General features: G+C 40.0%; 1 protein-coding gene across 1 annotated transcript; it reads right to left on the bottom strand.

Annotated features, from left to right (window-relative positions):
* Positions 1-2,400: 2,400 nt before the first annotated feature.
* Positions 2,401-2,724, bottom strand: LOC133814149 (secreted RxLR effector protein 161-like). Its single transcript, XM_062247144.1, has one exon. It carries the CDS (start codon positions 2,722-2,724, stop codon positions 2,401-2,403), a length of 324 nt encoding a protein of 107 aa, XP_062103128.1.
* Between the last annotated feature and the right edge of the window lie 7,661 nt (positions 2,725-10,385).

Below are 10,385 nucleotides of genomic sequence, written 5' to 3'. Positions count from 1 at the left end.
AATTAATTAAGGTGCAGAATGGTAATTAAATGTTGAAACAGATTTCAGTTCTGTCGGGACAGAATCCGAACTTGTCACGACAGAAACTGAACACAATAAAAAAACAGTACAAAAACAATAAAGAACACAACGAATTTTTACAAGGTTCAGAAACTCTTTCAGATAACTTACTCCTTGGGACCACGCCTAGAGAATAAAACCAATTAATAAAGAATCACATGTACAAAATATTGACTTAAACAAAACAAAGACTCCCTCTTGAGATTTGCCGCAACTTTGTTGTATGTCTCTTCACTAATCTAATTCTGATTGAAACGTTCAACCACTTGAATTCCCTTCAATGGCCAACGAGTGCTTTCATCCTCCTGACACAAGGCTTGTAAAAATCATCTCCCGAAAACTATAAAAGTTGTGTTCAAATTACAATGTGTATTCACTCATGAACGTGGTATAAACTCACTACAAAAACTAAATACTCATTTTTCTACAAGATCACGTGAATACTATGATCTTGAATACAAATAAGGAGATCTCACAATTATTACAATACACTCACAAATTATGCACCAATGAGTTCACTTTTTCTCAATGCCTTAGAAGCCTATTTATAGAGTCTATTTCGTGCTCAGAAAGACTGGGAAAGAATCTCTTAATAAAAGCAAGAATATTTGAAGATATTCTTTGATTGATGAAGAATTGTCTTTTTTAGAAGATTCAGATCTGACAGATACGAATTTGGTGGGGACAACTAATATTTGTGTCAAATCAAATATCTCAAGACAGAAATACCAATTAATTACTTCAAAGATTTAGTTTCCTGAAGTTTATTACACGAAAAATAAAAGACAAATATTCCATAAATGATTTTGAGTAAGTATAGAATATTTGCTTTATATAACTAAGATACAACTTCCTTTTATAATCATATTGTGATAAAATCAAGCTAAATAAGGAATAATATGAAACTTAATATCACAATAATGGGAAAGTAATATTCCGAAAATTACAATAATGGGAAAGTAAAGTTATCTTTTAAATAAAAAGATATTTCTATAAAATTTGCCAATTTTAGGATTTACACATTCAAAATGACCCCCACCACATATGTTGTTAGAATTTATAAAACACTCAAGAAACATGCATAAATATCAATATTTCAATACATAATCTCTTATCATAATCATGTTACTAAAAGTAGTTCAATATAAAATCCTAAATCATATTTTTATAGAACCTTTCCTAAATCAAAGAAGATGATGAACATGAAAGCGGAAGCACTAACCTGAGGCCATTGTTGGAGATTACACAAAGGATTTAGATCTTCTTATATAATATGTATCTCTATGAGAGAAGAGTCTTTATTTTCTTCTATGTTAATGAGATTGCAGACAGAATAGAATAATACATATATAGGGGACCACAACCCTAATTTATAATTAGTGATTTCTAATTTTGTCCATTATAAAATTAAAAATTCACTTTCCTGTTTCTACACATTGAATCCATGACACTTTAATACCCTATGATACTTTTAACATAATTGGTCACTTAATTTTGTATCACACTTTATAATAGCATCATACACTATACATATGTGCCCATAAAATATGATTTTAATCCAACAATCTCCCACTTGGGCAACATATGTTTCCTTATGATGTATAACCTTATGAGCTCAAAATTTGCTATCATATAAATGTATTCTTTAACAATCTCATCCATCAACCATATCTATAAAGGATCAAAGCGGTCTTTGTCATATTAATCATGACTAAACCCATCAATGGTCACATATACAAATACAGTCAAATGACATAGATCAATCATGGATGTGTAGCATGGAAATTACATGCAGTGTGAACCAAACATGTCTATTTCCAACTGGTCCTTCTTTAAATTTAGTGAGGTCAAAATCAAACATAACAAACAGAGTGAATAAACTCAATACTACATTTCTGATCAGAAAATAAGCAAATACATAAATGTCTGAAACAAAACATAAAGCAAATAAAATACAAACTCCCACTGAATCATGATATCCTCAAACCAAACAACACCCATATGAGCAATGTGCTCATGAAAGACCTTGGGTGGTAATTCCTTTGTGAGTGGATCCACCATCATGGAGTGTGTCCCAATGTGCTCTATGGATATTTGTCCAATTTGCACTCTTTCTTTCACAACTAGGAACTTTATGTCAATATGCTTCAACTTGGATGAGCTCTTGTTGTTGTTGGAATACAACACTACTAAATTATTCTCACAATATAACTTGAGTGGTCTTTCTACATTCTCCAAAATGTGCATCCCAGTGACAAAGTTTCGCAGCCATATTCCATGATTTGATGCCTCATAGCATGATACAAATTCTGCTGCCATAGTGGAAGAAGCTACAAGTGTCTACTTGGCACTTTTCCAAGATATAGCTCCTCCAGCTAACAGGTAAATATAGTCGGATGTAGACTTTCTGCTATCTTGGAGCTCAAGGAAATCAGAATCAGAATACCCTACGATCTCCAAATGATCTGATTTCTTATATGTGAGCATGTAACCTTTTGTTCTCTGAAGATATCTCATAACCCTTTTGGCTGTTATCCAATGGTCCATTCCAGGATTGCTTAAATAGCTGCCTAACAATCCAACAATGTACACAATATCCGGACGCATACAAACTTGACAATACATTAGACTCCCAACAACTGATGCATAGGGAATATTTTGCATTTCCTAAATTTCAAGGCTACTTTTAGGGCAGTGGCTAAGACTGAATTTGTCTCCTTTAGCAACAAGGGGGTGACCTGGTCTACAATCTTGCATGCCAAATCTTTTGAGTACTTTATCGATATAGCTCTTTTGTGATAATCCAAGAATACCCCGAGCACGATCTCGAAGTATCTAAATTCCTAAAACAAAAGAAGCGTCCCCAAGATCCTTCATCTCAAAATGCTTAGATAGAAATCTCTTAGTTTCGTGCAATAAACATATATCATTAGTGGCAAGCAATATGTCATCGACATACAGAACCAGGAATATATACTTACTCCCACTGAACTTGTGATATACACAATAATCAACAACATTCATCTCAAAATCGAATGAGATAATTACTTGATGAAACTTGTGATACCATTGACGAGAAGCTTGCTTGAGTCCATAGATGAATTTTGTCAATTTGTAAACCATATTCTTTGGGTCTCTTGACACAAGGTTTTCTAGTTGCACCATATAAATTGTTTCATCAATGTCTCCATTGAGAAACGCTGTTTAAACATCCATCTAATGTAACTCATGATCAAGGTGAGCAACAAGTGCCATTATTGTCCTAAAAGAGTCTTTCGATGAAACTGGAGAGAAAGTCTTTGTATAATAAATGCTTTCTTTTTTAGTATAGCCTTTAGCTACAAGACGCGCTCTATACCTCTCCACATTACCATTTGCATCCCTCTTGGTTTTAAATGTCCATTTACAACCAATTGGTTTTGCACCGTCTGGTAATAGGACAAGTTCCCAAACTTTATTGTCTTGCATAGACTTATACTCTTCTTTCATGGAATCAATCAAATTTTGAGAGTTAGAACTTTTAATGGCCTGATGAAAGTTGATTGGATCATCTTCCATAATTTCATTTACATCCTCATGTTCTTGAAGAAATACAACATAATAGCATTTCTTATTTCTCTTGTGGACCTTCTTAATGGTTTTGGTTCTTGAGGCTATTGAGTTTGTTCTTCTGGAACAATGACCTCATCTTGAATTAGGGGTTGTTCAACATTGTCTTGTTGAGGTTCTGGATTCATTTCTTGAACAATGCCAAGTGTAGAAGCCTGAAAATTGTAAAAAAAATGATAGTAGGATATGAGTTTGAATTCAATTCCTCCTCAAAAGCAATGTCTCTAACCTTATTTCTCCCCCCTAACTCAACATCCTCAAAAAATGTTGCAGTTCCTATAACGACCCAAAATCACTAATAAGGCTTAAGGGCTTTGATTAGTGTGTCGGGAGGGCACGAATGGTTTATGTGTGAATTAAACATTTTAATGCATGATTCTGTGTTAAGCATGCTTGTATGATTATATGAATATATGAAATGCATGTGGGCCCCATTTGGTTCCTAGGGGCATATTTGTAATTTTATCCCGTTGAGGGCATAAATGTGATATATGTATACATTGTGATTGATACCACGTGTGAGTGGTGATATAATTGTGATGCACGACCCAAGACGGTCCTAGGAAGCTGTCTAGATAGGAAGTAACAACGGGGTCAAATACCCCGCTCGAGAGGAGCTTAGGGATATTTTGGGAATATTATAAAGTGTTCGGGAATTATAGGGTAGCAGTTAGTAATTGAGTAATGGTTTGGACATGTCAGGATTAAATGTGGATTTATAGGAATACTTGAGGATTTAGCGGGATTTAGGTGCAATGCCGGAATTGCCCTTGAGATTGTATGAGACTTTTATTTAGGGGAAAGGGAAAAGTGGTAATCTAGCTTTAGGAGAGGATAACCTTGGCTGAGAGGAAGTCATTTACGTTTCTTTTTCTACACTTAGGCTTAATTTAGTTCTGCTGGAAGTTTAGAGAACCAAGAAGCTAGAAGGAGAGGAGGAGCTAGTTATCCTTGAGATCAAGGGAGGAATTCAGGGCTGAGATTGGGTCAATCATAAGCCAAGAATAATTTAGAGGTAAGGCTTCATCTTCTCATTGAGTCTCCTTGCATGTTTTAGAGTTTGGGTTGAGTGCTGGAAATTGGATGTGTAGCTTAAAGATTGAGAGGTTCGGCTTGGGAATCAAAAGAATTAAGCTTGGAATTGGATTTGGAGGTGGCTCAAGGTCGAATCCCTGGTTGAGGTAAGAATTTCGTATATCTCTTAAGCTTATTTTCTGGTGTGGTTTAAATATTCTGAAGGGTGGTTTGAGTTTTATAAAGGTTGGTTTAAGGTTTTGTGAAATTGAAGCCACTAGGTAAATCTTGGGTTTGATTATATGATTGGGCTTGTAGTTGTTATTTCTGAGTTGTCATACTGTTTATTTGGAATTTTAGGTTGAGTTGGGACTTGGGTGTACCTTGGGGTTGATTTGGAAGAGTTTTGGCTCGGGAAAAATGCTGGGAAATACCCAATTTTCTGGGTTCACGTATGAGCGTCGCGACCCTGTTCTTCTATGCCGCGGCACTAGGTTGAAGCAAGAGTTGGGGACCATTATGGGCGCCGCGGCCCCCATAGGTCTGTGCCGCGGCGCTAGGCTAAATTCAGGAAAGGGGAATTTGAGTTTTTAGGGTTTTGGCTCAGGGGGCTCGAAGGACGCTTCCGCTACCTTGTGTGGGGAAACGGGAGGTCCCAAGAGCACGGGATTGGTTCCGGGAGATGATTATGAATTGGTTAGTAATGAGAGTGCAATGTATGTGTGTTGTGACTAGGTTTTTGGATAGGCTCGGGTTACAGGACTGCGCTCGAGATTTCTGTGCTCAAGAAGCTCGTTACATAAGTAAGAAAATTGCACCCGGTTGTGAATTTATAATGGGACTAAGGGTTCCCTGTTTTAAATGCTTTATGAAGGATAGTATTATGCCATGTAAATAATAAACGAACGACCTAAGAGTGCCAGAGTTTATGTTGGCGCACAGGGCGCGGCTCAGCCACTAGTAGTTGAGGATAGCTTATTATTCATTGAGCTCAGTTTAAGCGGACCGAAGTCAGTGGGGTAAACAGAGGGTGCGACCTAAGGGCGTCGACCCTGATTATCATGTGGTTTGATTAATATTATTGATTGATGAATTTGTTATGTTGAATAGTTGAGTGTTGGTTTGTTGATTCTCTGGTTATGTCTATGGCCTATGTGATTAATGTGGTATGCTAAGTATATGAACATGCTCTAAGGGTTATTCAATTGTTATCATTTTTTGTGCTATAACGCTATATTTTCTTGTTGGGCTTGGCTTACGGGTTCTACGTGGTGCAGGTAAAGGCAAGGGCAAGCTTGATCAGCCCTGAATCGGAGAGCTCTAAGAGCAAAATGTACATGATCACCTTCTTAGGCGCCACGATTGAGGAAGGAACGGGAATGGGAGGACCATAAAAGTCTGTTTGGCCCTTAGAGTGGCTAGCGGTTGTTTGTACTCTGGAAATTTTGTAAACTGACTTTCAAACACTGTTTCTTTTGGGATCCCTTGTATAAAATGTTTAATTATATGAAATGTATATTTTATGACCAAAATCTTTTAACCCTAGTTCATTAATGATGTCAGTGACAGGTTTTTAACTGAATGACTTCATTAGCAAGTCCCACACCTTTATAAATACACAGTGCAATGGTCTTGGCTACCCAGGGCATTACAACTTAGTATCAGAGCGTCCATGGTTTAAGGGTTCCTGAAGACCGGTTGGACATGTACATTTTCTACTAGAGACAAGCTCGGTTCAGGGTTTAGTGATGTGTATATATGATTATATGCTTGTGTGCTTGGAATGAATTATGAATGTTGTTATCTGTTGAATTAATAGGAAGCATGAGATACTGATAGGGCCTAGCCCTTGACTGTTGTGTGATAATGTTGGGGCATGCTTATTAGCAATGCTAGTGTATGTGGATAAATTCTTATACCTTGGTTGCTTGTGATTGATTATGTTCCATTGGTGGATTCTGGAAAAGCTTTTACCCTTTCATCATGGTCTAATTGACGAGTCATTGACTGTGGATTAACTTGGATAACCATGCGTCCAAGGAAATCTACACGACTAGCCGGCACTAGGTCTCGGATCGGAAGTGATGACCAGGTCCAGATTCCTCCGCCAGTCCCTGAGAACTGGCAGCAGATTATGGCAGAGATGCAAGCGCGATTATAGAGTCAAGATGAATAGATTCGTCTTCCACGAAAGTAGGCTTCAGCAAGGAGTGCTGCACCTATTGTGCCACCTGTAGTGGCACCAGTTCTACAGCCAGTAGAAGTTGGGAACAGGTGGGAGCCATTGTATGAGCGGTTCCAAAAGCAGCATCCCCCAACTTTTGACGGAGGACCTGATCCACTGAAGGTCGAACAGTGGATGACTATGATTACTACTATCCTGGATTTCATGAGGATAGAAGGTTATGACAGAGTGGCCTGTGCCACATATATGTTGAGAGAGGATGCCCGCATCTGGTGAGAAGTGGCATCACAAACCAAGGACGTCACTGCTTTGAGTTGGGATGGATTCAAGGATCTGTTTAGCCAGAAATACTACAGTGTTGCCATCAAGGTAGCAAAGGTTAATGAGTTTGTGGGGTTGGTGCAGGGCAGCATGACAGATACTGAGTATGCCTTGAAATTCGATAAACTTGCGAAATTTGCACCATATCTTGTGCCTACAGATGCAGCTAGGAAAGACAAGTTTATTCAAGGGCTTAATGCTATGATAGCCCGGGATGTGAGGAATACAACAGTACCTGGGGGAACAACTTATGCCCAGGTTGTTGAGAAGGCTCTTACCGCTGAGGAAGCAGAGAACAAGATTTGGAGGGAAAGTGTAGGGAGGGTCGTAGAGTCGTGCCTCCATATTCTGGGTCAGGTAGGGGCAGAGGCCCCAGTGATGTGAAGAGGAAGACACCTAACACTTTGACTGCTGCTGGTCCTGATAAGAGGGGTCGGGGTAGTCAGGGTGGCCGTCAGGACGGCAGTGAGGCATGGAGGAGTTATCCGGAGTGCCCGAGAGGCAGAAGACGCCATCAGGGTGAATGTCGGGCCAAAGCCTACTATGTGTGTGGAATAGTGGGGCACCTCAATAAGGACTGCCCAGCAGTGAAGAAAGGGGAAGTAGGAAAGGTGGACAGCTTGACTCCAGCTCAAGTGTTCACTTTGACACAGGCAGAGGCCGAGGCTAGTCCCTCAGTGGTGCAGGTCATCTTTCTAGCGCTGGCTCTCCTTTTACTGTATTGATTGACTCTGGTGCTACACATTCATTTGTTTCTACTAAAGTGATTGATAGATTGTGTAGACCTAGTGAGTATCAAACTGCGGGGTTTTGGACTATATTGCCTACTGGGGAACTGGTAGTTTCTAGGAGGTGGATTAGAGCACTGCCAGTGATGGTTAACAATAGAGAGCTATCAGTAGACTTGATTGAGCTAGACATGGAGGATTTTGACATGATTTTAGGGATGGATTGGTTGGTCAGGGATGGATTGGTTGGTCAGGTATGGGGCTACTATTGACTGCAGGAAGAAGATGGTGACTTTTGAGCCTGAGGGCGAGGATCCTTTCATTTTCGTGGGTGTTGTATGTGGACCCCGCGTACCTATGATATCGGCACTGAGAGCCAGAGACTTGTTACAGGGAGGATGTATAGGTTTTCTGACTAGTGTGGTGGATACTACCAGGGTTTTGCCAGCAAGGCCGGGAGAAACCATGGTGGTTTGTGAGCTTTTGGATGTGTTTCCTAAGGAGTTAGCAGGATTTCCCCAGCGCAGGGAGATTTAATTTGTTATTGAGTTAGCACTGGGGACAAATTCAGTATCAAGGGAACCATATAGGATGGCACCAGCAGAGTTGAAGGAATTGAAGATACAGCTATAGCAACTTCTGGATTTGGGATTCATCAGGCCTAGCTACTCTCCATGGGGCGCTCCAGTTTTGTTTGTTAAGAAAAAGGACGGATCTCTGAGAATGTGTATAGATTACAGAGAATTGAACAAGTTGACCATCAAGAATAAGTACCCTCTACCAAGGATCAATGACTTGTTTGATCAGCTACAGGGAAAGACGGTGTTCTCAAAGATTGACCTTCGATCTGGTTATCACCAGCTGAGGATCAAGAACGAGGACATACCGAAGACGGCCTTCCGAATGCGGTATGGGAATTATGAGTTTTTGGTCATGTCTTTTGGTTTGACCAATGCCCCAGCAGCCTTCATGGATCTAATGAACAAGGTGTTTAAGGAATTCTTGGATCAATTCGTCATCGTCTTCATCGACGACATCTTAGTATACTCTAGTTCAGAGGCAGAGCACGAGCAGCATCTTCGTCAGGTTTTGCAGAGATTAAGGGAGCATCGGTTATATGCTAAGTTTAAGAAGTGTGAGTTCTGGTTGCCAGAGGTGACTTTTCTTGGGCACATAGTTGGCGAAGAGGGGATTAAGGTGGATCCGTCCAAGGTGGAGGTAGTGAGAGATTGATCGAGGCCAAAGAATGCTGCGAAGGTTTGGAGTTTCCTCGGGTTAGCAGGTTACTACATGCAGCTTGTAGAAGGATTCTCGAAGATTTCTACACCGATGACAGAGTTGACAAGGAAGAATAAGAAGTTTGTTTGATCAAAGAACTGTGAAAATAGTTTCCAAGAGTTGAAGCGGCGGCTTATTACTGCACCTGTGTTGAATCTTCCTTCGGAGGAAGGAAAATTTGTGGTATACTGTGATGCATCGAGGATGGGTTTAGGTTGTGTGTTGATGCAGAATGAGAAAGTTAAAGCTTATGCATCGTGGCAGCTGAATGAGTATGAACAGCGGTATCCTACCCATGATTTAGAACTGGCTGCAGTGGTATTCGCACTGAAGGTGTGGCGACATTATCTGTATGGGGAGAAGTGCGAGATATACACTGATCATAAGAGTTTGAAGTATTTCTTCACCCAGAAGGATCTGAACATGAGGCAGAGGCGTTGGTTGGAGTTGATTAAGGATTATGATTGTGATATTCTTTACCACCCAGGGAAAGCCAATGTTTTGGCAGATGCATTCAGCCGGAGGGGTTCCGGGCAGTTATTTAGTTCTATTCAGATCTCTAGAGAGTTAGCAAATGAGATGAACAGGGCAAGGATAGAGCTAGTGGTGGGCCAATTGGCCAATGTTACCTTGCAGTTGACCCTACTGGAGTGAATCAAGGAGAGTCAATTGGTGGATGTGCAGTTACAAGAAGTTCGACAGAATGTCTTAGCGGGGGTAGCTAAGGATTACTCTGTTTCTGAGGCTGGTATGCTTCGATATCAGGGGCGGATTTGTGTTCTGGCAGATGAAGGGATCAGACGAGAAATACTAGATGAGTCTCACACTACGCCTTACTCGCTTCATCCGGGTACCACGAAGATGTATCAGGATTTACAGACATTATATTTGTGGCCCGAGATGAAGAAGGATGTGGTGGAGTACGTGGCTAGGTGTTTGACATGTCAACAGGAGAAAGTTGAGCATCAGCGACCAGTGGAGTTACTTCAGCCTTTGGGTATTCCCGAGTGGAAGTGGGAGGATATTACCATGGATTTTTTGAGAGGTCTACTGTAATGAACCAACTTATTCTAGACTTTGGACCATTGATAACTACTATACATAGATACTAATCTTAAGGAAACATACATGTGAAACATTCATAACTATATAAAAAAAACTGTAAGGCAAAGGTTAAAATACATAAAGAT

The sequence above is a fragment of the Humulus lupulus genome, chromosome 2, assembly GCF_963169125.1.
Source record: "Humulus lupulus chromosome 2, drHumLupu1.1, whole genome shotgun sequence".
NCBI classification, from domain to species: domain Eukaryota; kingdom Viridiplantae; phylum Streptophyta; class Magnoliopsida; order Rosales; family Cannabaceae; genus Humulus; species Humulus lupulus.
The sequence above is the reverse complement of the archived record's forward strand: the minus strand, read 5'-3'. Positions and strand labels throughout refer to the sequence as shown.